This window comes from Rhyacophila brunnea, unplaced genomic scaffold (genome assembly GCF_057557595.1).
Source record: "Rhyacophila brunnea isolate RB1 unplaced genomic scaffold, BYU_Rbru_1.0 scaffold_3, whole genome shotgun sequence".
NCBI lineage: Eukaryota > Metazoa > Arthropoda > Insecta > Trichoptera > Rhyacophilidae > Rhyacophila > Rhyacophila brunnea.
Genome location: NW_028232965.1, coordinates 9,719,749 through 9,747,484, shown reverse-complemented (window position 1 = coordinate 9,747,484; position 27,736 = coordinate 9,719,749). Strand labels below are relative to the sequence as shown.

Sequence of the window (27,736 nt, the reverse complement as noted above, 5' to 3'; positions counted from 1 at the left end):
TCGTAGTTTGTTGCAAAAATTTCTGAATAAATGATTTCGGCATTCAATTTTTTCAACCGGAGTATTTTTGTAGGGTCTTGTATTAACAATTTTTGCGTACACGCTACTATCTCCATCAGCGACTAGTTTATTATATCGAAGACCATACAACTCTTCACTTCTTTGAAAACCTTCTAAAATAACAGCAGCTTCCATGCTTGACGACGAATCTTCTCTTCTCCAGTTTTTGAAGCATGTATGAATTTTTGGCGGGGTATTATTATTTTTGGCTCTCTCGCATATTGTACAAAACTTATTTTTAACGCCTATGAATAAAACTTTCCTAGTTCGGTAACCGATAATTGCTGCCTAAAATTAAAATTTACAACAATGATTATTGGCTTAATAATGTAATATCATTATCACTATGTTTGCGTCTTTTAATGAATATAAACAGTATAGGTATACATAGTAATTATACTTACTATTCCAGATAATGAATCGTATTTTGTGCGATATGATCTTTTTGCCCAACTTCCATCAGCAGCGACAGTAATGAGAGGAACACCGTCAAAATCAACTTCACCGAGTTCTCTTGCTAATCGAGCTTCTTCCATGGCTGCCACGTTCATCTCTTCAAGTGCCGATTTCAGAAGTACCTCACCTAGATGTACTTCGTGCTTTATGTATGTTGCGCTCGACATACAGGGTATATTCTGGCTGGCACACAATTCTTCTAATTGAGAATGTGATCATAAAATCATCTAATTTTCTTATTTGTGATAAGAAAAAATCGATGTCCACAATTCTCCGCCCGTCCAGTTTTATATGTTTTTCTATTAAATTGTTGCCGTTGCTAACTTCATAGCAAGAATTACCATCTAAGTTGATATTACTTTGGTTGTCCATTTGATTTTCATGATCGGCTGAATGATTTCCCGATGCAGCCGCTGCTGTACACGTACTTGCTGCCCGCCAAGCGGCGAAGGGTTCTGAGTTTTGTTTAATCTTCTGCCGAAATCCTACAGTTTTATTTTTTATCTTGCCCATCTCGCGTAAGGCTATCTGATATTATAAAAGTCACACAGTCCAACAGTGTTTAAATCTAATATGTAATTGCACAGGTTTAATTAAAAACTATAACGAAATTAATTTTGATTTAGAGATTTTCATGTTATATTAACTAGCAATTTTAATGACACAAGATACATATTACGATATACTCAAAATACACATCATCAGATAATATGTGAAATATTTTGATAAGCAAAAAAATAAGAACAATACAAAAATAACAACATAATTAGCAGCTAGTCTTCTCATAATTATTTTAGATGAATGTTGTATGCCGTTTGACGCTTGGAAATATGTTATTATTCGATCTATGCAGTAAGCTATTATTAACTTTAAAACGTAACCATTAGGTTGATATTATTTTGTCAGCCCTGCCCTGTATTCCTTCGGCCGGCGACAGCGTTACATCGCCGCGTATATTTTGTGTTTGAAGGTAATAATAATAATTATTGATTCGATCGAGAATTATAATTATTAATTATTCCGCGTTTTAAAATAAATCCCCGGTGGCTAGAGGTTTTTGAGGTTAGACTGAATTAAACTGACGTGGTTTCAACGCTGGAGTTACGCTCCGACTGAAGTATAAATGACCTTGCCGCTGTTCAGCGGACTCTTAAGCCATGCGGCCACCGTGGGTGTATAAACTCTTTATTTAATAAATTTAATTTATCAAATATATCTAACAGAAGAAATATGTCATATTTATCACCAGCTATCTCTTCTCCAACACAGTCCAAACGTGCAACAAGGCGACGAAGACAATAATTACTTTTTGATAACCATCGAATCTCTGTGTGTAATAAATAGTAGGCATTAAAAAACTTCCTCGTTTCCCTCACGTGAATACGATATTGAGATGGAATTGACTTGATAAAATTTACGATTTGTCCTCCTAATCTTTTTGTAACCAATTGTACACGATAGATTACGAAGTGTATGCAAAAAAAAGCATCAAACATAAATCAGTAAAGTAAATTGTATTTTATTTTCATAACTCTGTCACAATATGTTTAATGTTATACCACACAATATTAAATATGAACGAGCAGTACCTATCTAACTGTCAATATATAAATATAAATATATTGTGAATATGTTATAATATAATCAAGGGACATAAAATAATCATTTCAGTCGAATCATACAATCTAATAAACGACGTCAACTTGATTAATAAACAGTTTTGTTCACAAATACTTCACACCTACTCGATTGTAAACTTGTATTTACTTTATCACTGTCCATCGACGATATATGTAGACATCATATATTACAGGGTTGTCATCTTGATGCCAAACAAGAATATATTAATCAGTAATTTGTTATATAATATTAGTATCAAATAGTATAGTATATGTAATAATATTGTCCTTACATAATTGGGTCACATATTAAAATAAGAAAATACGAGGAAAGACTATTTAGTGTAGATAGTAACCAAAACAAAATATAATTTGGTCTACTTTTATTTTTTAACACTAACAACACAACGTACGCCATGAGCGAATTATTTTTCTTATATATCAATCACAATAATCGCCACGAAGATCAGATTAGTAACTGAAACGTTTTATGCAAGAAGTAGTAATTTGCGTGAATCTGGGAATCGCAGTCGACGAGACTGTCGTGTAATTTGGCTATTAGACAGCCAATACGCGCATAATTACGAAGGTGTAATATGGTCGCTATTTTAGAGTTGCTTCATGAATCAAGATATAAATAATTATTTATTACTCAATCTGACTGCACATAAAAAATCATTACCAAATAATATAAATATATTACATATGATGTTGTATAATTACGTTTAATAATGCTGACAAACTATATACCTAACAAAAATATTATCTAATGAAAGAGCGAAACTGGTGACATTATTTATTATCACTACCATAGGTAAATATAAAATACAGTATATTTTACATAAAAGAATGGTCGCCAACCCTAATCATGAAATGTAAATACGAAAATATAAAAAGTGTTCTTATTAAAATGTATAAAGCATGAATAGTCAGGTAACTTGCACAACACACATGATCTTTCTATAAGTCATATTATTATCTTGATATACTATAGAATTATGTTTTACAACTATTCTAAACATTATTTCACTTACAATATAATTGGAACTTGTCTATTTAGTCGGAATAAGATCTACCGACAGGATCATTCACAAAGATTTGATAATATCATATTATGTAGGTATGTCTAATCAATTCAGATATGATCCACTTTTCTGTCCTTAATATTTTGCTTAATTATGACATCGATCCTGCGGGCTATTGATTGCTTTTTAGGTCTTGTTAGATGAGATTGCACAGAATGATGATATTTGTCTAGCGATAACCTATTCTTTAAGCAATTTGACCTTCCTATTTACGTTTAAAGGTGCCTATTTGTATTATATCCAACACTAATAAATGATAAATTGTTTAAGAATTTATGTTCAAAGTTAATTATTACTAGTTAAGGTATATATTCATTCTTGCCAGAAGGAGGGCGATGAATAAAGATATCTATGAAAACACTTTTTACCGATTTTAAAGAAATCAATAGAACAAACAGTCTCACTGAATCACTATGATATGTAGTTAGAACTGTGAATTATAAAAGTTAAAAACTAACAGCGTAGCCCAGGCGTAGATGCTTCCTCAAATAAATTTTAAAAATAAATTCACAAGACAAGTGTAGAAGACAGTTAAAAACATCTCTGCATAATTTTATACGTTTTTCCATCACTTGATTATTAAATGGTTGAGTGGGTCACTAATACGGTACAAGTTTGTGAATAGTCAAATAGTGGAAGACAATTTAATAGACTTGAATAACGATCCCGTTCACAGAGCCTTATTTTGAGGTAATGTTGTCAGCATTTTGAAGTTAATATCCTGGATTAGCGACTGCAGCCATTAGATTAATCTCGGTTGCTGTTTGGGTCATCGTATCTTTGAGAATTAAGGTTCATTATGTAAATGGATTAAAAAACGATAACGATTACAGAATAGATAGTAGATAAGGAGTTGCGTGTTTGTTTATCTAATTTAGAGCGATGTTTTGACATAATTCTTTCTCAAAATAAATTGCACCTTCTTCACTATTAAAATATTATTATGTACGTGTAATATGTCAATTTTTTGGGATTTATTTATTTGGCGTATCGCGAAACAAATTACCCTTTCCCAGTGTGCCGCGAGGTAAAAAAGTTCGACAGTCTTTTGGGATGTTCAAATTTATTTTAGGCAGTATTAATTGTGGACAGTTTATGACCAATGCGGTTAAAATGTTAATGCAAAAAAGTAAGAAAACTTTTTTCTTATGGACGTGTTGCGTAACATTAGAATTGTAAACAGTTAGCTTTTATGTGCATGCGTGACGATTATTAGAAGGACAACAACGTGCGGTGCACACAATTTCACCGTCTATGGAACGCTTAGAGATAAATGTGATATAGTGTTCTGTAACAGGTTTTTAATAAGTAGTGTTCTAATAAATTAGTCATTTACTTAAGACTCTTTCCTGCATCGTCATACAATTTCAGATCAGTAAAACTTATTTCAAAAGTTAACACACTTAACGTTGCAATTAGAGCAATTTATTTATGATGAAATTTTATAAAAGGTCTTTTGGGTAGGACCTTCAATTTTCCAGTGATATTTTCTTTCAATGGAGATACCGATATTTTGCAATATTTTTCTGGAAAATTTGATACTTTGTTAGTGATACATTTCTTTCGATATGACTAGGCAACCTTCACTCAGTGCACAATCATATTCACCACTCTGGAGTAAAAAATATAATTGACATAAATATTAGGTATATTCAAATATAATGTGGTTACTTAACTGTTAAAACCTACATACTTGATGGTAACAAAATATATTAATTAAAATAAAACACAATAATTTTGTAGTATTTATTACACATATAGGTATATTGTAATTTTCTAATAATTATATTAGGAGCATATAATGGAGAATTAATTGTATAATTTTGCATTCGGTATTTGCTATGATTGTATTTTACACTCCAAAAAACTAACGCTTTACTTGAAATATTAACCGTGCTATATATTAATTTTACTTTAAAAAAATCCACAACCAGTGGCGCATTTAGTTACATAGAGGCTGGATGTACTGGCTGATTTTGAAGGCCCCTTAGGATAAAATAATATGTAGTGACATAAATTGGCAAAAATAATAAATGAAAACTCGAGCGGTAATGCAGTTGAAGCATGCTTTCCCTATTTATTATTTTCATTTGTTTTGAAAAAAATGAGTCACTTTTTCACTTTTGATTCCATGAATGTATAAAAATAGTTATTGGTTTTTTTTACTTGCGAATATTCTTCCACATAATAAAAGTTTTAATTGTTAACTGGTAATTAAAGAAACACTACAAATAACATTATAATCAGTTTGTGTGAAATACGCATTTTTAATCCAACATATTATAATAACCATGTGACTGTTTTTAACTGTTCGGACTTTAGGCTTTTAAATTTTTTGACGAATCGGTTACATCATTTGCATGCATCCAAGAAATGCACCGCTATCTATAGCATATTAATAAAGAGATAAATCTTGAATTTAAATTAACTAACGTTAAGTATTCATTACCACAAACCGCTGTTCATAATAATATTAAACAGTGGTAAAAATTCAAATTATATGCATTCTGTTAAATTATTCTGTGGTTAGCAAAGTTTTGTTTTTAGTTTACGAGAATTGAAATAATATTATGCTGGATATCAACAAATCTAATACAATGTGTATACATAATATTATAATGCTTGATTTCTCTGAAAACATAGAATACATTGTGTGTATTAAGTACAGGGAAAACTTATAATCTTGACTCAACAGATATTGGGTAACCCGCGGCCGACTTCATTGTAACTTCATATTTGACTTCCATGGTTTTCAGATCAATGGTTGAGTGTATTTTCAATGTTCTGATTATGGTTGAAAGCATAACTTTCATTGACATCATTGCATAAGGTTTCGCTGAAAAATAACAATTTGATTCTAAAATAAACACAGAGAGTGGTCTTATATTAAACATTCATAAAATTTATTAAAGCCAAAAGGCAAAATAATATAACAATTTGTGCATCTATTCTATACACAAGACTGCTATCGGCAGCTATTGAGGGTAGTTTTTCATATGTTTGTATCGAAGTAGTATAATTGTTACAATAAGTTAGCCGTCTAAACAGTCAAAACTGTATATTTCGCTCTAAAATTTAGCAGACCCAAAAAAGGCGCTTTTAAAACATAGCACTTAATTACAACTAACATATTGTAATTTTATTGTTACAATAAATGCTAATACTTTGATACAAAACTACCCTCGATAGCTGCCAATAGCGGCTTATAGCAGTGTTGTGTATAGAATAGATGCGATGGATCGGTTTTGTCTGGTTTGCGTTGGCTTACGCGCATCGCCAATTATACCAAGAACACGATATTATATATTATTATGCTGTGACAGTTTAAGTCAACCACTGCAAGCAACGTAAGCTGATAGATTTTCTAGAAATATGTGATGCGTGTGGTTGTCCAGCACTTTCTAGTTTAGTATTGATCTCATGAAATGTTTTCCGTTAGTTATATCGGAAAGTAGATGAACGGCACATTTATATCTGAACTGACACGAACACGAAGAAAGATTTTATATCTATAGGAGCAATAACGAAAGCGTGACATTCATTTGGCGTTTAACTAAACCTCTCATGGTGACAAAATGGGCCGTTCGCTCTCTATATCTCTGAATCAACCTTAGTGTGCTCTGTAGTTTTAGATTCCATAGTATTTTATTATTGAACGGTTGCAGCGTTTACAAAATGGATGCCAGTGCCGTCGCCAAATCCCGACACCTTCTGCGTGATTTTCTTTTATTATTTCAACCTTAAATGTTTATTTATGTGGAAGAAACTAGTTTTGATTGTCAAATATTTATAAACACAGTTTGACATACCTATACAGTTTCTAATTCCCATACTAAAAGGCATGTAAGCGTTAGGATGTCGATTCTTACATCTCTCAGGCAAAAAGTTGTCAGGATTAAATTCTGCAGCTTGTTTTCCCCATATTTTTGGATCTGTGTGAATACCGTGTACTCCTACCATGCACAACACTCCAGCTGGCAGCATATAATTTTCTTAAACAAAAATAACAAGCGATTATTTTTTACCACAAGAAGGTTTTAGAGATTTGTGATAAAGTTTCAATTAAATGAAAATGTCACACCGTCATATTATACTATATTGGGACTGATACAATGAGGAAAGAATAGTCTGCATTTACGACAATACAGTATTTACGATAGTACGTTTTAATTTAACATGTACCTATCTTAATCATTATTCTTATTTTGTGATCATAATCGTCAGTTTTGTAGTGCTAAATAAAATAAAATAGTAATTTTTAAACACCCTTATCCTTCCCCCTCCCATTCCTCACGTTTTCTAAAGTTTGTTTTTAATATTCTGACGGATATGCAATCGATGGGCATAAAAATCAAAGCCATGACGTTCTAAAGATCATTCCTGTAATCACTTAGGAATTTATTTAACTAATCGCTCCCTTCGCATTTTTACGCTCAGTTTACTGGTTTTGGATGTTTACATGTTAAAAGTAACAGCGACATACTTTTCGTTATTCACGTGATTCAAAACATTATTGATGAAAACTCTTTGGAAAAGTGCCTTGGTGCGCTCCGGTTCCACTACACTTCTTATAATCATAAATATAGATTTAATGAGCATTGGTTACTCTATCTAAACATCTTTCGATCTTTAGTTTAGTTTACTATTTTAAAACTTTTTTTTATTGATTAATAATTGTCCCATTTGTAATGCATGTAGTACATAATTCTTTGCGAGCAAGATAATATTATTGTGTAAAAATTGAACGGAGATTAAGAGTAGTCGCATACGATAACCACAAGAAGCAACGTTTTGTGGTTATTGTGTGCGACGGCTCTAACGGCTCCTTATCAGATTTTACCCGTTGCATACTCTTACGGTGAGGTAGGTACTAGTGTAAGCCCATGTTGCAAGGACGTTAGTAAGTATCTTGTTATATTATAAACTTTTTTTGTGAGATAGTATGTACAGACTATTGTAGTTTATAAAATAAAGAGATTGATAATGACAATAAAAATAAACAACAAAGGTAACCTAGTGTAACTTCTTGCTGCAATTGTCTGGCTATAACAGGTATCGCAGGGAAAAGACGAAGGGTCTCCTTTATAACTCTTTCTGTGTACACCATCCGAGAAAGATCGTCCTTTGCAACTGGTCTATTTGAATCCCCATATATTTCATAGAGCCTGAAAAATATCGTTTGTATTGAACTGATATAATAATGATAAACTAGACACTCTTCTTCTTTTTGTGTGATATATATTACTGATCGTCAGCGATAATTTTGGGCTTCTTGGTCATATTTTCAAATGTCTGACACAGTCTTGAATAGCGATGAAGTACTGAGCTCAAACCGGTATCTGACATTTCTGAATTGGGATGTTTTTCCTTCTGTCAAAGTGTCGCTTGTGGAGTAAAAACACACGATAAGACGTAATACTTATTCCACATTATTTAATAATCACCAAGTCTGGTTTCGTCTGCTTCAATAAGACATTTTCTAGTGACAAAAAAAACTTGATATAGGTATTGCCAAAACAGCAAAAAAGTGTGTGCTTATTATTGTTTCCATGGAAACGCTTTAAATATTTTTAAATTTAGGTCTTGATTTACATGTAAGCAAAGCGGTGTTTTAACCATTTTGAGTTAGCGACACACATAGCGTTCGTATCACACCAAAATTTTTAAATTAAATACTTTTGTTGAAATAATAATACATTTTCACTTATAGTTTTTTAAGAAATTCATGACACACTGGTTGGGAAACGCTGGCATAGAGAATTAACATAATATTCATAATACAAACAAATTAGTGCATATCAAAATAACAACGAGTATCAGTGTGAAACTATATTATTTAATTATATATAAAATTAAGGTACTCGTATCTGAAGTTTAAAAAAATCTGTTAATACAACCTTCTGATCCTCTCAGGATCGAACATGGTGAAGTAAGTAAATAAGTAATAATATATAAAAGATTGTTTATAAAATTCTAAATATTCTAAGTATCCTTTATCCAGGGATGGCCAGTATGTCGATCGCGGACATAATAATAATATTGTAAGTACCTACTATTTCTTGTTCAAGCGAGTCAAAAACAGAAAAATTAAATCAATTGAACCTACAACTACAACTACAAAAAGTCATTAATTGATTTGATTAGTGCCAAGTTTAAAAGCAAACTTTCATTGTATGAACAACAATTCTTAAATGAATGTGATTTAAAAAAAAATGATAATATGAGGTCCGAGTGTAAAGATATGCAAAATATAATGGTTAGTCAGTATTTCAATCACATATCAACCGTGGGATTTAAGGGTTTCTCTAAATTAGAAAATGTTGTTACATTTATGTCGTTCCCATTTAATGATAGTATAAACGCGGAAGAAATAGCCATACAAATTAGTGTTTTTTTAGAATATATCGATTCTACACACCTTGCTACAGTTGAAGGAGAAATCTTGACACTAAAATGCGATGCGGTCATGAAAGCCAGAGCTTTAAGTCTTGATAATTTTTGGAGCCAATTTTTTTGTGGAAACTAATATCCATATCTTTGAAAAGTTGCAGCATAGTTAATTTGCTTTTTTTGTTCCACATATCTGTGCGAATCTTCAATGATTGCAATCAAAATGAAGTATCGCTCACGATTGACTTTCGGATGAAAATAAAAAATAAATTTTAAGATTTCTAATGTCCGATATACACGTAAATTGTGTAACTATGTCGAAATTACAGTTAATGTGTACTTCATTTTTTTAGAAGTGAAATACATAATAATTATATTATTCTCGTTAATTCGATTTTTTCGTATCGTTCTTTTTCATAAGTATAAAATATCTGTTTTCAAAATACATAAATTAATTTCATATTTGAATTATAAAAATTAGGTTTTTATTGTTCTCGCTTGATCAGTCGACCGCCATAAATAATTTTATCAACTAGTCGACCCTAGAAATAAAAGTGTGTCCACTATCTGGTCTTTAACTATCAACTCCAGTCCTTTGGATACCACAATATAACCGAAACGAGCGACTGCATTTTATTACCCAAAGTTAACTGCATTCTAAAGTTATTTTTAATTCAGTTTGTATTCAGTGTATGAAATGCCATTTTTTATGAAGTAGGTATTTAATGGCAATGACAATGATTTAGGTTGTAGGCCATTTGTAACTATTCAAAAAAAATAAGTACAGCATAATCCACACATTGTCCATTTAAAAAAATATAACTTAGTTTTAAGAAAATTAATTATTTTAGTTGCATGACAGTATTTATAGTAGATATACATAAATACAATATTTATGAACGTGAAAATTTTACCTACTCATTAAAAACTCTGTCCTGAATGTGCTGATGAGAACCAAGCATCAATAAAGCATAGCAAATGGTTCTTGCAGTGGACTCATACCCGGTGATTGTAATCATGTTGACGTCATCTTGAACTTCTTGTTCTGTCCATTGACCGGCTTCTTCTGACAGTTCAATTATAAGATCCAAGAAAGCTTTCATTTTGAAATTAGAATATCCACCTGAAAAGTACCTCCATTGAGGGTTCATAATATGTTATAGTTATTTTAACTATAATTGACATCTTATTTCAGGATGATTAATAAAATGCCGTGGGTGGAAATTATACCTATACCATACGTAATGGCATCTTATTATTCTGAATATAATATTATGTATTAAGAAATTAATCACCCATGTGTGTAGTAAGGAACTAAAATAATATAATGATCGTCACTGCAGTTTCTTTGTAACACTAACTAAAGCATAGTATGCACTATGTTTGTAAAATTTGCACCATTTAATTGAAAAAACCTTGCGGCTACTACTTCCTGTGAAAAAATAAACATTTTTCTGCATATATGTTCACACTGGATTATTTGTCAGTATACTTACATATTTTTTTTCCATTCACGGCGAAATACAAAAATCACAAGCAAAATGTTTCTAAACCGGTTTTATATGATTTTTATTCAGTGTTGTTTATTTTCGGAGCCCCGGAAATGCGTGTGGTAGCACCCGGATGACATTGGCCAAGGATAAGGGGAGGGGGGTGGAGGAAGTTCTCGGGGGAGGCTAGGACCCACTCTGCGTTGTTATTCAAATTTTGATGATATTGAATATTATATTATTGAATATTGATATTGAATTGATAGAATGGACGCTATTGAATATACATACCGAAAATACCTACATTAGTAGTAATTTACTTTAAGTAATTAAGTAAATAATTTTCAATTTTAAATATACATTTTCACTTACTCGTGTCTGAATGATTTGTTTCAATTGATGTACTGTTATTGAATTCTTGTTTTTTCATTCGAATAACCTAGAAGACAAGATAATTTTACAATTTGACTATACACCCATTGAACGGATAGAATAATTTATACGAACAGATTAAATTATAGGTAGATAAACAAAAACTCGTTTGCAATGGTATTTTTTCCGGAATCATGACAGAAATTTACCCTTTAAAGGGACCCTAAAATTTAATCTGAATCTAAAAAAATATTTTCTTTGTTTCTTGATCGAAATGTAATATTTACATATAAATAAAGCGATTAAAAATAAAATGTAATGATTTTTGTACTTCACACTTTATTGAAGTTTTAAAACATGGGCATAGTCAATGTATTTTTTTTTTATTGTTTTATGGCAATCTTGGAAAACTGTTTTTCCATAGACAATTAATTATTTTTTCAAATCTGGGGACCCCATGGCAACATCTTGATCAATATGGAAAATCCAGGACTGTCTGGAATCGTTATGTTCACTATATTTAAAAATAAAATGAAATCCCATATTTAATAATTTTCAGAGCGTACATTTAGTAAAATAATAATTAATAACAAAAAATTTAAAGTATTTTTACGATATTATACTCGAAAAGTGTAAACTTTACTTGATTACGTAAGTATTTCAATACGTACTTTGCTGGTAAAATCGTGAATTGTTTTGATATATTTTCTCTGTTGCACGGCATATGGTGTTAAGTTGAAAATCCAGTTTGGTTGGAGCCATATTTGATACAACCGTTTTGTTAGTATCTCGGTGAAACCGTTTAGTGCTACTAATAACGGTAAATCTGTCTGATTCTGAGAATTTACTTGTACTCCCATAGCAGTTTCTGAAGTGGGTAAAAATAATTAAATTAACAAATTATTGAATAAAACAAAATGGATACACAATATGAGGAACAGTAATTATATTTGAGAATATCAAATAAATGTTTGATATCACAGATAGGGAATCCGATCCCGAGCCAAAATCTTGATCCTGGGATTTTGGGATTACAATTTGACGATCCCGGGATTGGCATTTTTTCAATAGTTTATATAACATTTCTATATATATACAAATAACGTTGATAAATCGGTCAAAAATAAATTTTGTATAATTTATACCATTTAAAACATTTATTGTTAAAATTGCGTACGTTCAATATTGGAAATACATAAGTTTAATGGAGTAAATAATATTGTAATATGTATAAATAATAATGTGAAAGTAAAACAGTTTTATTTATTTATGAAAAGATAACAAATACAAATTCAATTAAAATAATAAAATGACAAATGCATTAAAAAACATGGTGGAACACTTTGTTAAAAGTGCGAAGCATTGTTTTTTCCAATCTTTCTCATTTTTATTAATTTATGTGAAAAAATAAAATGAATGCATGGCGACACATGGGTAATAAATCAAACTTCATTCAAACTCATTTTTTATAATGTATTTGTACGTTATTAAAAGTATTTTTTCTTTTATATTTTCGTTTTTATTTTATTTTCCATAAAAATTGATAAAAAAACTCAATCCCGAAAGTTTTGGGATTATGTTTACTAATCCCGGGATTCATGGGTATCGAAAATAGTTCGGGATCCCGGGATTGGAATCCCTAATCACAGAACTGGATGCGTATGATTGCATATTTAGTAAGTATATATTATTGTTTTATACAAATAATTAACGGAGATTAAAAAAAATGGAAATGTATTGTATTAGACTGTAGTTACCACATATATTATCAAATGCACACGGCATGACAAGATCCAATGCTTCAAAGGCACCTTTTCCAATTTTATCTGATAGCTTATTAGTCAAAATTACGCTATTTTTGAAAATTATGCACATAAAACCGTCCAAAATCTTTTGATTAAATGTTGGCAAAATTGTTTTTCGGTGACGTTTCCAAATAGATACTAAAACAAAAGATTTTTTTTCATAGTTATTTAATATATCTGTATGATATATTATTATTATAAATTATAATCATGTTAGGATATGGCGGACTCCCCCCTTTATACCGATAAGGTTAAGGGCAATGTGATTTTCTACAGTAGTGTTTCCAAAATGGTATTCCGTGGAAAAATTAAGGACATTTCGTATTAAAACGATTTTTGTATTTTTAAATAAATTCATTTGAATTCTTGAGTTGCGGCACTAATCATCATTTATAATGGAGCTTTGATAGCGCCAATTTTGATGTAATCAAATAACAATAACATGGTAAATATCCATATATATTAGACAGGAAACAACTCACTAAAAATAATTATAAAGTTAAATTCTACGCGTGAATTATCATTTAATTATATCATCGTATTCATATCACATTAAATTGCGTCACACAGCTACTTATTTTTATATTACTATTCAGTGAAATAACGCCGTAAATTTGGGGTCTTTGTTTATTTCAATTTATTGTTTGACCTACCACGCCGGGCCCCTCCTAATTCCGGGCCCCCAGGCTAGAACCTGTCAACCCCCCTCTTTTAGGGGCCATGAATATAACCCTTGGGTTTTGGGCGACACTCTCTAGTTGCTTTGATGGAACATTCTTAAATCTCATATGGCATATAATACAGCCATCTGATCCAAAATAAAAGTATAAATATTTATTAAAACTTCTCGAATAAACAGTCAATCATTATCGGAATAACTAGTTAGAAGGATTCATCATATTATTATAGGTGTAAGATATTTTTTAAAGTTAACAAAGATCATAAATGTTTACTTACAATCTCCGCCTGCGAGGCCATTCCCAAATAACGGTTTCAAAAATTTGTAGGAATATGCTTTATTTAAGTCAGCATTGAATATAATTTCAGCATCGGATGGTGTAGTTATAACTAAAAAGTATTTAATCAAAAAAACATCAATAGACCACTAAAGTAATTCAAAATTAACATTTAAAGAATGACTGAATAATTTTTATTGATCGAAATAAATAATTCTTTTTGACTGGATAATGGAAAAAAACTAAATACTAATAATAATATGCATATTATAAACATACCCCGTATACACGTGCATGGATTTACTGTCCACAGTAAGAAAATGTATGGGTAAACAAATTATATTATCATGCAGCTGGCAAGATTGCGTGCATGAATCAAACAAGTTTGGAAGCTTCTGAATTTTAATGCGCAAGTAAGATATGCGCCTGCGCAGTAGAACGATAATGGCGAAACTGCCGATAAAAAAACGAACTACTCATTATGAGATTAACCAATTTTCAATACGTCCTGTCAATTAATACTCGTAGTACTATAAAATTATCGATATATATAAAATATATAAAACATCGCGTTTCGCTTACCCTTGAAGAATGTGATTGGAGAGACAGTCAGCACTTTTACGTGTAAACAGTTATTGTCACGATAGTTTAAAATAAGCACTATTGCCGACAGTAAATCCATGCACATTTATAACATTAAAACAGTGGTATTATATAATATTTACTTACTTATGTTTAGTATTGGTCCAAACCAAATTTTTGCTATTCCTCCATGTTTTAAACTAAATGATATTACATTTTTTATTTGATGAGTGATTTCTGAAATAAAGATAGTAGGTAATTATATATTTTGTTATTTGTTTTTTTATTTACCGTGACCTTGCTTATTCGTACAAGGTGGTTGTTGGTAACTTGAACAATTTTTAGAAAATTTTAGAAAATCACACATTTTAATATATTGTGTCCTCACCGAGATGGAAGGCCAGCACCTTACCCAGTGGGCCGAGAGGCCACGAGAGCCGCCTAAATTTTTTCTTGAGTAATTTAATAACTGAATGTTGTTTAATATTTAATTATTATGATTCCGAGCGTAAATTGAATACATGACTAAAAACATGAAGGTATCTGTGATAGTTGAATAAAAATAACTAAGTTTTTGGAAGAATATATAAACAGTTAATAAAGCGTTTTTGCCATTGGTATTCCGCAAAATTAATATATTTGATGCGTCAACATTTATTATAATATTCATTTGGCTCCACAACCCAAGGCGAATCCGGGCGTCCTTAAATAGTAGATTAAAACCGGAACAGACATACATTACCAAGTATAAAACTGACATCACGCGTCCGATAGATGCTTCGAAGGTCCGAAAACCTTTTTAAAAACACCTCCTTGCACGATTCACAGCGTGCTTTAACGGCCACGCCTCACAGCATGCGCCACGTAGGTCAAAATGGAGATTTTATGGTATTTTCAGAGCATAAGCCTGGACATTCGTTAAGCGTTGTAGATAATCTATTTATATAATTTTGAAGCCTTATTATCCTTGACGACTGCTTAAAGTATTTTTATTACATAAAATAGTATTCTTTTAAACCTTTCCATCTAATGTTTTAGAATATAGTCATATTTCAGTACATCCATGTGCAGTGGAGTTAATTTTTTTTAGGTTTATTAATTTTTAAACGCATTTATTTCTATAAAATTTATGTTGACATTTTTATAGTGAAATATTTACGATAAAAAATATATTTATAATCTATGTCTTTGTCCATTCAAATGTGATAAAACATCCTAGGAATAATGATTGTTTTATAATAATTATTGACCTAAGAATAAGGTAGTATTGGTATTTTTTGGAAATACGCCATTTCTATTGGCATTTCCCAGTGGTTAAGTTACAACATATGGTCATAGCCATATATAGACAAACGATAAATGAACAAGGAAGGAAGATCATGTTAACGCGCGTGTTTGAACATGTACCTAACCGAAAAAAAACGATTTAACGCGGCTTAAGCGTTGGACTATAACGCTGTGGGTCCCAGGTTCGAATCCTGGGTCTAGCAAAGTACACATAATTGTTTTTCAATTTGTGTCTGTCAGGGTATGGACCTAATAGGATGAGCAAGTGGCTGACATCCATTTCTCGTAAAAAACAAAATCTGTTAATATAAACCTCTACTCTGTGGAAGTCCATATGATCGGACATGGTCGAAAAAGAATGATAATGTCAACATAAATTTTACTAATAGTTTTATAAATGCGTTTAAAAATTAATAAATCTAAAAAATCTTAACGCCACTGCACATTGATGTACTGAAATATGACTATATTCTAAAACATTGCATCGAGAGGTTTAAAAGAATACTATTTTACCACGTGTTTATTAGCTCGTATTCTTGTTTGTCCGGTATAGATTTTTTCTCGTGCAGTAGAAATTTTCTCTTGTTTATCCAAGATTTTTAACTAACTTTCCGACTAGCCAGACATTTGAAACTTTTAGAATATATCAGAACACGATGGCGATGCATTCTTTTAATAGTTTTGGCCATCTTTAAGCAGAGTTGAATTCATTTTCAGTTAATTATGTTTTGTATGGTTCGGAACAAAAATCGTTAAAAGTAATATTTACTACTCACTATTATTGGTTGCTAAGGGGGTCCTAGCAACTAAATTATTAATATATATATGCGTTACTATGGAAATCAATATGAAATGTCAAAATGACATTTCTGTATTCTATAACATTTATTCAGTACTATTTCTATCAAGTACAATAAAAAGTTTTTATTAATACATAGAATTGTCAAGTTTATATGATTCAACAGAAAATTTAAAAAACGTTGTACTCATATAAAAAGTTATTTTTTATCTTGTAATTATTCAGAGTTTATCTCATTCAATTTTGATGTTAGATCGTTTAAAAATACTAGTTTTAAAAGCCATTCATTGTTTTGAAGATAGGTCGTATTATTATCCTTTCTCTCAATTAAGAATATTCTTATTTCAAGTAAACTACCGAAATCTAATAAGAACATATTAATATCCTTTGCTCAACTACCTATTCTGAATCAACTAATTTTTGTGATATATGATTTATCCAGCTTCTTCCAAAAGATATTTAACTTAAATAATTAAATAACAGAAAATTTAAAAAACGTGGTATATTAAAAGTTGTTTTTTTATCTTGTTCAGAATTTATTTCATTCAATTTTGATGTTAGATCGTTTAATATTATATTTTTGCAGTCATCGAATGTTTAAAATGAATATAAACGATAATAAGACTTCAAAATTATATAAATAGATTATCTACAATGCTTAAGGAATGTTCAGAATAATGCTTTGAAAATACCATAAAATCTCCATTTTTACCTACGTTGGGCATGTAGGCTGTTAAGATATACGAGCCAAAAGATCATGATATCTCAATAAAATATGCATGTAATAAGTAACTACTCGTTAATTAATTGAATTAAGATAACGTCATAGTAAAATGAAAGATGACTTAAATCTATTCAGATACATATTAAGCATGTACTGATCAAATTAAGATTATATACAATACCCAAAGAATTTCCACAAAATTTTAAAGCACTTCCAATCAAAGGCCACTCTGGAGGTCCAGGAATTAATGCAGCCAATTCAAAAACCCTTCTTCTCGACGAATAAATGGCAATGATAAAATGATAAAACGATAATAACAAAATTATAAAAATGCACGAAATGGTTACACCAATCATCATTCTCGAAATACAACCTAGTTAACACAACTTCACATTGAAATAATAGAACACTATACTAACACATAATAATTTACAAACAAAGAAAAACACTATATATATACTTACTATAAACCAGATATGAACAACCAGTTTTGGACCGAAATTTATGCGACACTTTCAAACTAAGAAAATCATTTCATTCGGAGAAACACTAATTATATTTTATGTTTATTAGTCAGTCTCGAGTGAAAATGATACCTTTTATCAACCAAAGGAACAGAAAAAGCTAATTGGAAAAATACACGAGCTTTTTATGTCGGATAATATTTATTACACTTCTAACTTATATGTAATCGTATTTATCATTATTGCGTATCATGACTCCGTTCGAAAGACTTCATACACACACATTCACCAGGGTTCGAAATGGACCGGAACGCACCGGAACTCCGTTCCGGTTCGTAAAATCATCAAAATTATCGCTCCGTCTCGTGGACATAATAATTTGACAGTGAGCTAGATTTGCCATTTAACGTAAAAATTAAAAAGTTTTGTCCACACTGGTAACCTCATTAAATTTCACGATAATTATCAAAATTTGTTTGACCAAAAATTATTTCAATCGAAATTTAATGAGGTTGCCAGCAACTTGTTGCCAATGTGGACACGGCATAACACACTTATTTTAAAAAAATACATAAGCAATTAGATAACTATGTTAACATTTTCATAAAATATTAAGCGCTCCGGTTCGTAAAATATTCCATTTCGAGCGCTGACATTCACACTTCTTTAGCTGCTGAATGTATCGAGAGACTTTATATCGTTATTCGTTTGTTCGAAAGGATACGTATCCTCGTTCCCCATCCTCGGTGTTTCCACTACAATAAGCCTCTTTAAATTGTCGTTCTCTCTGATTATATGCACAAAGGTCTACAGAACTTCTTTACCTATACCATGGAGACATCCTTGTCCCATTCATAGTTTTCTCAATATACGCTATCGACACCACATCTCGAAGGCATCGTACATCTTTCTTTTTACACGTTTTTATACTTCTTTACACATTTAAATACATAAATTAACATATATAATATTTAAAATCTATAATAATATTATATACTTTTTAATAATATTGTAGCGGGTTCAACCCCGGGTCTTGTCAGCGCTATTACAACAATGCAAGAATCAGTGAATAATCCAGCTATCGCACAGTTACCGCATCTACAATCAGCATATTATACAGGTGTGGTGTACTTTGATGGGAGTTGACCACCCCGGGATTGGTCATCGAAGTACCTCGAAGTTGCAACGATGCGGCGGTTAGCAGATTTCTCAACTGCGAACGACATCAACAATGACTGTCGGCGATTTACCGAATATTCATGTGTATAAATAGCGAGTCATAGTTGATGGGTTATCTCAGTCCGTCCAGTACCTTAGATCAAATTCAGTCTCAGAATTCAGTCTCAGAATCACACCGCATAGCACTTCCACCAAGTCTCTGATCAGCGCACTCTCTCGTCACGTGTCACTCGGAAGCATTCTCTCACCGAACCTCGGATCGCTATCATCTCTCCTGTATCTGTTAATCTTGTACCAACTATATACCGTTTCCCAGCAATAAACTCTTGCTCCTCCACTCATCTGAACAACCACCAACCAGTCTCCTTTCATCTCTACGCCAAAGTATAAAACAGAAAATCCTAGATTTTCATACGCAGTAGATAAAATACACAAAAAAATTATGAATATAACTTCAATATTTTGCAAAATTCTTCGGTGAAATTAAGAGAAAAATCTACCCTACAGTAGAAATTATTGTCAAGTTTTAATAAATTTGAATATGTTGCGATTAAAACAAAATGACACCCTAATCATTCACAATAATAATATTATATTCGTGTTAATTATGTACACTAAATATGATAATATGTACAACTAGACAAATATCTTCTACCCCTGGTTTATAATTGAGTAAAATAAAAAACTAAACCAAAATAACTAATTTGATTTAGTGATTTGATTGTAATGTTAAGTACCAAGTTATTCAATATTATATTATGATAGTATATATGCCTCGACACTAATTTTGTAAAAAAATGTCGTTACAAAACAAACATAGTGTAAATATCATTTTATTGTTATGTACCTACTGTGAAATTTGTCTTAGAAAAAAAAATTGAAAATATAATGTTTTAGTAAATAAAGTTTTTCACAATACATTTCGTGATAATTTATATTATTAGGATAATATTGCAAACATATTATTATCTAAAAGTAATTCCGAGCTATGTGTCATGCGTAAACGTACCAAGCAGACAGGTTTGGCGCTGATGATATATATATTATTCAATTCTAAAAATAATTAAGTTTATATGTATTTGACGGTAGTTTCAATTGTCATGTCACTGTCAAGACTAATTAATTATGATAATGATATCACGATCGAAATGGCTGGCGAATAAACAATTAATTTGAGTATAATTTAATATATTATTATAATGAGTAATCACTAAATTAAATACTCTTCGATTATCTCGATATATTTGTAATTGATAGTAATACGTTTAGGCCAATTTGTCATTATGAACATTGTAGTTGTCAATGATATAAAAAAAAATTAAAATTAAGTGTATGAAAAAAATTGCCAATCATTGAAATAATACAAAAAGTTTTTAAAAGTTTTAAAAAAAGTTCAGTATTCAAAAAAAAAACTCTATTACATAGCAATCAGACATCATATTTTAATAATAGTTGTTATTATACTATTATACCATGTTGTTAGGCAAAACACTATAATCATTTCTAGTATTACATAATTTATATAATATTATCAAAATCAAATGGTATACAGATGTATTTATTAGCCAATTTTTTTTAGATACTGTGAAATAAAAAAATGTTTTTGGACTTACCGTTTCTTCATCTTATTGTTGTGCTACTCTTTATTGTATTGTGGCTGCAATCAGAATGGTCTTTACTCTATTAATTACGGTTTAGATGACATATTTTAACGGTTTGTTGGAGCTGTACTTATGTAAAGTATGACGATTTTAAAGCTGCGAAATATGACATTTCCATCTGCCACGTATACCGTTGATTCTTCCTTGGACAATGATATGAGGAATGTTGTACTTTTGTTATTCCATAATGTGGGCAAGTTACTGTAGTTTTAATTTCACTTTTTTTTGATGACGTTAACATTAATTATTAACTAACCTGTTAATTCAAATGATTAGTTATTATAGATTTAAACAAAGTCTTGAAAATACTAACGTTAATTGAAAATGACAGTTATAATCTTTAATTAATTTGAAATTTGAATTTAAACACGAAATTAATTTGATTTTATTTATATACTTCTTATTAATACCGGTGACAGTTCGTTAATAGATTAAAAAAAAAACGAAACTTTAGACATTGATCACTGCTTAAGGTTACGAATCCCCAAGAGTAGTAGTTAATGGAGTCTGGCCTGACAGTGTCAGCCATTCAAATGTGGACGAAATGGGTACATTAATATGTTGTTAAGAGGGAGTGTAGTGGTACCTTAGGAATCTGGTGATGGAATTACAAAATTAAATAAAGTGTATCGAAAATTAACATTTTAAAGTGTTTAGTTAACACAGTCACAGCTGACCAGTTAATTACCGCAACTAGTGCTCAAGACACGCCTGGCGTGTAGCAATTAGCATGATATTTAAATGTGGTAATTCACTGGTCAGCAGTGAATGTATATGTATATAATGGCAACACGCCAGGCGTGCGTTAAGTTAATTACATCGATCGGCCTCCTGGTCATTACGCGCTAGGTGCGTCTTCAGCGCAGAAGACGCACCTGGCGCGTAATGACCAGGCGGCCGATCGACGTCATTAAGGGTCTAGGACGATTTGGCACCGGACAACTGGACGCCACGGAATTCGAAAATAAATAGACGTTAGGTACTTATATGTACGTAAAAAACAATATTCAGTATTATTATTTATATTTCAATGATTATATTATGATTTAATAGTCGGTGAAAATTTAAATATGCAGACGTTAACAATGATTTATTCGTGCATATGTTTAAGTTCCAACGAAAAAATAGTTTTTTATTTTATATAAAGCCTTAGGCATGGTAATTCTCAATCCATGATAAATAATACATTATGTGAAAAGTAAAATGAATTCAAACTACTAGGTAGTAGATAGAAAATGATTAAAATACCTCGTCTACACGTGTCTACGACAGTGCGGCGTCCAATTGTCCGGAGGCCAGTCGTCCCATTCCCGTAATTAACGTGCATTTTAAAGGTGATATTTAAAAAGTCATTATCTATTCAGCAGTGAATGAGTTAAGCACTGACTGTGTTAACCAATACTTTTATATCCAAAACCAATTAAGTTTTTTGTAGTTTTTATTTTGTGAAGCGGTGTCGCAAATAATATTTTTTATGCATTTTAAAAATAGTTTATATATAAAGATATTTTCAGTGGAAAAATGTATTTAATAATAAAATTAGCATAAGAACGACATGAAAACAAAATGGATGTTACTTAATAATCAGGAAGAATCGGTGGGCAGGTGCAGACGAGATGTTTGTCTCCATACATATCGTCAATTCTTCCTACAGTAGGCCAGATTTTCGTGTCTCCCTTCACAAACGGCTGTAATCATTAAAAATTATGTAAGTCGTATCGAATGGTTTCGTTTTCCAACAAGGCTGCGATATGAATCTTGAACTAGAAGTGAAACTGGACAAGATTGACAAAAAAAACAAAATTGACATGTAGGAAGTAGGTTATATGAATAACAGTGGCGTGCGGTCCACATATGCTGCAGATGCGAAGTATCCCCAAAATAATCAATTCAGTACCATATTATTTTAATATTATAACGATTTTATTCTGTAATTGTATCGCAAATTTTACTTTTATAAGTAGGTATATGTTTTCAAATGTTATATTATATTAATATTGTATCAGTGGCGTGCGGTCCACAGGTGCTGTGGATGCGGCGCATGCCTTATTAATTCCAAAATGTAATACTTAGTTGAAATATCCACAAAACCAATAAATAAATTCTATATAATACTAGGTGCATGGAACTGCTCCCTATGAGAGAAAATGTTATATGGCATGGTATTTGCCATCTGGTTGTATATTTTGTATACTTATAGTAGTATGTTTTCATGTGAAGAAGCGAGTGGCAGCTCTGCGGTGAATAATGCGATATTCAGGATAACACTGTATACATAGTGCATAGTGACGCATTGGTTTTTTTTTGTGAATTGGAGTATAACAGCGACGTGCAAATATCTTCTTATTAGAACGTTGAGAAACTGAAATGTGCCTGGCATTGGGCAAGATGAAAGCTTAGTAAAATTGTTCGCAGAATTGATTGAATGATGGAAGAGCTTGAACAACGGCTCATCACTTAAAGAAGAAGAGGTTATATGACAGCGAATCACTGTCACGACATAAGTAAAATTATATTTAAAAACAACATATAAGGATCTATGTAAAAAAAATATTCAATGTATTAAATAAAAATTAAGTTGTGCGCAAACAACAATAATAATCTGGAAGAATATTACCTTCTCACGCTATAATGACTTAAAAAATATTATAGCAACAGAAATACCGTAATTTTGATATTTAAAAAATAGAAAAAGTTAGGTGGTACCTGGATTGCCAGACTGGCACTTGAATTAAAGCTAAAAATATAATAACTCACTGCTGGAAAAGCGGCTTGCTCCCGTGAATAGGGTCTGTTCCAATCATTTGATACAACGTGAGCTTGTGTGTGTGGTGCCATCTATAGAAATAAAACAGACAATTGGAATCACATAGCTGCTTAATTGAAATTGCATATTTTATTAAGCATTTTTCTTTTATTGTTCTACAACTCAATTCATTGATTCCCATGACAGTTAGCAAGTTCGATAGCTTGTCTTAAAAAAATGCAGAGTTTTGTCATACAAGTATAATTTATTTCTTAAACGAGTACACGTCGCTAAGGATGACAAACTGTAGGTATATGAGTAAAATACATCTCCATATAATATGAATCATAATATTATTATATAGGTATTGTATTTTTATCAAAAAGATGGAAGAGGATATAGGTATACCAACCGATGAATTGAATTGGTGTAACTCTCAAAATAATATTTAGGATTTCGATTTAATGTAGCTTTCATTATTAAAATTGCAATACCATTAGAAACATGGCGAAAGATGTGTGTTAAAATTTTAGACGGTCCAAGATGTTTCTAATGATATTATGTATGTTTTTTAAACGAAATTACTGATCGATTACAAACGAAAATTACCTACTGATACTTTGCTCAGTATTCATATAATATATACATATGCATGCCATGCGCATTAGGGCATTTTCGCCAAAGTTTGTACATTGCGTTTTTGGCATGTCCCATGACTTTGATTGATTTTTTCATAGTTATTATATTATAAAATGTTGGAAAGTTATGTACTTTTAACATGCAAATTTATTAATTTACTCTATTCAATCAGTTAAATACAACTATCTGACCTGTATATATTTTTAATTGATTATTTAGATCGAAAGGTAGTGCGTTTTTACCATGTCCCACCCATAAATTCAAATAAACAAAGTCTGATTTCGTCATTAATTTTGAGTGTGTAAAATTAAATTCGTAGTGTTTTCAACAGCTTACATTATATATTTTTGGAAAATATATAGTTTTTTCGTAAATTTGTACCAATATTGAAAAAAAATCACGTTTAAAGTGTGTCCCAGGATATTTGAAAAAGTGGAACTCCACATTCCGTTACCACGATTTTAGCATGAAGGCGAAAAATTTTCACTATAAATATGTTTTTTTTTAATGTAGCAACATTTTTGTATAACACTGATCGCCATGTACACTTTAAATTGTTGGTGTGTGTCGGTATCGCTATCGGAACAGGTTGCTTTCTGGGTTGGTCATTTAAGAAGTTCCACTACTGTTACCACGATTTATAAGGTAAGAAAACACATATTTCTATTTCACATACTACACATATGGAGCTTATCTTTCATACTACAGATATAATAAAACATATCGCAGGTTTAACAATAAAACTAAGCTAAATTTTGGCTTCAAACACTTCTGAAACAGAATCCGTTACTTCCACTCCGAAACTATATTGGTGGTAACGTATATGTGGAATGTAAAAGTAACGAAATGGCATGCATAAAGTTGGGTTTACAGTGTGTGTTTAGTTCTTCATAGATTATAAAAAAAATTATTTTGTCTGTTCGTATGAAAAACAAAAATATTTTCATTAAAAAATATAAAAAATAACCTGACTATAATATAATAATATAATAAAGATTAAAAAAGTATGTGATATGTCTGAATACGCAAAAATAGCGCACATAAAAGTATGGAGATAAAAAAAAACAACAGAAGGAAAAGAAAAAACACCAGACTGAAATAATTGCGAGACAGGCACTGGCTCTGTCATACTCTTTCTGTTATACGCCACCAAAATTTTAAAACTTCTCCATACATTTTAGGCATAGAAATTTATAAAAATGTATGAAAAAGTATTTTTTTGTCACGTTTAACAGAAATGTGTACTCGATTAGATTTAATACCTAGAACTGTAGGTATTCACGAAATGTCAGAAAAGTACGTCTTGATTACAATCAACCTGTATAGCTACATTTTATGTTGATGAATACAATTAAATTTCAAGACAACATAAAGTCGAACTTGGTTATTACGAGGAAGATGGGACCGACTGAATTTGCTTGTTATAAGCGTTACTCGTTATATCAGAGAATAGGTATTTTTAAATGAGCATGTCACATTACACAAAAAGCCGAAAATAAAAAATTTGGAAACCATCGTAAAAATCCCCGAAACGAGCATGGCATTCATAAACTACAAAAGAAGTTGTTTATTGTAATTAACGCTGGTAGGTACCTACGGACTTCACAAACCTTGGATTTTTCAACCATATGCGTGGATACTTTTTTATTATTGTCGGTGAAACACCAATAAGGTAGGTACTTAGACACTTTACTAGTGTCATAAACGTAATCCGACCCCGGCGGCATCCTGTCCAATCGGATTTTATTGCTTAGGGTCGAAATGTTTTAAAACGGTCGACACATTAACAGTATTTTAGCTCGGTATATCCGATAAGTTGCTCGTTATAACAGTGAAAGAATTAAATGTATGGCGAAAATCATAAACCAATTGTCAACAAATGTTTCGTTATTACATCCGAGATCTCGCTATGTCAGAGATCGTAATAACCGAGTTTGACTATAATTATTTTCGTAAAAGTTATATACTCCGTGCCGCGCTAGGAACTCGCGTCTGAATCCCTTGCTGATTTTTTTTTTCATATATTGTTAATTTGCTTAAAAATATTTTTTATCTGAGTTACAAATAATATAAATGCCAAATAAAGTTATGGTAATGTATAGTGTGTCAAAATTATTACCTACCTTATTTTACAAGTATTGTGAAATTTATTATAAAATATGTCTATTTTAGTGATTAAGTTTGATTTGTTTTGTTATTTTGACGCACGTTGAATATTTATCTGTCTATCAAAAAATTCAAATAAATTTCATAAAACAAAAATTTGTTTTTATGGTAACATGTAACTTAAGCTTTACAAATTACACTCCGTTACCATTTCGTTCCATTCCGAAAATGTCCCCAAAAAAGTTGAACGTTAACTATTTTTCATTTGATTATTAAATAACGAAACTTATTTATTTTTCCAATAAAATTTAGTAAAAGTGATTATTGTCTTTAAAAAAATAGCAGAACGAACATTGATTGGTTTTTTCAAATACTAAAGGAAAAATGCTCTGCCATTATAGACATAGGGTAACGGAGGGGAACGAAATGTGCCCAAGAATTAAAATTCAATAATATTTTTTGACTATTTGTAGTTTTATTTTGAAGTGTATGGTTTTTTTAATCTAATAGAGCTCTTTTAAGTGATAAAAAGTGTTTCATTCATGTTTTAAAAGCTAAGTTTCGTAGTCACGGAACGGAAACTTATTATGCCCAATTTCATAATAAAAATGATATAAATATTGTATTAATCAATATTTTGCTGAAAAATTGCTATCACCAATTCAGCAATAGAACAAGGAATCTGCTAGCTATATAAAAATGGTTAATTTGAGTGAAAAAATAATATTACCCAAATTTCAAACATGTACAAACTTTGGCGAAAATGCCCATTAACAACATACATATTATACGAGTATGCTAACACCCGTATGAATGAAAAACAAACATAAATACCTTTTGGCATTACGCACACACTGATTACTCACCTTTAATGGATTGATTCTCTGGTCCATGTTTCCGTCTTCAATATCCTTGATTTCCTGTCTGATGTAGATGAGAGCCTCACAGAAGCGGTCTAGCTCAGCCTTGTCCTCGGACTCTGTCGGCTCAATCATCAACGTTCCTGCTACTGGCCACGACATTGTTGGGGCATGGAATCCTGGGATATTTATAAATTTTAATAATATATATATATTACAAATGCGATATAACAAATGCGATATAGTGGATACCAATTCTTGGTAATTAAATGTAGGTACCCACTACTTGTAAATGAAACTTTTTATATTGGTATCTAATACATCCATATGCCGGATATATTAGGTTTTATTAAAAACTGAATATACCTAGAATTCATTGTTGAAAATACACAATTTATTTTCATATTTTTCCTAAAGAAACCTTTCACAAAAATCTTAGAAAAATCTTGGTCCACG

General features: G+C 31.0%; 2 protein-coding genes across 3 annotated transcripts in view; both read right to left on the bottom strand.

Moving 5' to 3' along the window:
• LOC147067854 (glycine dehydrogenase (decarboxylating), mitochondrial) overlaps window positions 1-27,736 on the bottom strand; it is a 95,144-nt gene that overhangs the window by 49,383 nt on the left and 18,025 nt on the right. The window contains exons 16-18 of one of the 2 annotated variants that reach the window (XM_085952562.1): window positions 27,287-27,459; window positions 23,687-23,767; window positions 22,380-22,617 (exon numbers count right to left, since the gene is read on the bottom strand). The exons of the other annotated variant lie outside the window; for it this stretch is intronic. Of the exons in view, the coding sequence (XP_085808688.1) occupies window positions 22,507-22,617; window positions 23,687-23,767; window positions 27,287-27,459 (365 nt within the window). The 3' untranslated portion in view covers window positions 22,380-22,506. Of the gene's footprint in view, window positions 1-22,379; window positions 22,618-23,686; window positions 23,768-27,286; window positions 27,460-27,736 lie in introns of those variants that run through there. 2 annotated transcript variants of the gene reach the window in all.
• Window positions 4,960-18,054, bottom strand: LOC147067855 (cytochrome P450 4C1-like). Its single transcript, XM_085951938.1, has 10 exons — window positions 17,807-18,054; window positions 14,963-15,052; window positions 14,235-14,345; window positions 13,230-13,415; window positions 12,144-12,340; window positions 11,473-11,539; window positions 10,529-10,733; window positions 8,234-8,385; window positions 7,030-7,212; window positions 4,960-6,056 (listed from the first exon to the last, which is right to left on the bottom strand). The coding sequence occupies exons 1-10, from the start codon at window positions 17,982-17,984 to the stop codon at window positions 5,896-5,898; spliced, it is 1,530 nt and encodes a 509-aa protein (XP_085808064.1). The 5' UTR covers window positions 17,985-18,054; the 3' UTR covers window positions 4,960-5,895.

Coding starts and splice junctions, on each gene's coding strand:
- LOC147067855 (XM_085951938.1), bottom strand. CDS start 17,984: ATGATGATTGGTGTAACCATTTCGTGCATTTTTATAATTTTGTTATTA. Junction 11,540..12,143: donor TTCACGATTTTACCAGCAAA/GTACGTATTGAA, acceptor CTTGTCTTCTAG/GTTATTCGAATGAAAAAACA. Junction 10,734..11,472: donor AACAAATCATTCAGACACGA/GTAAGTGAAAAT, acceptor GGTACTTTTCAG/GTGGATATTCTAATTTCAAA.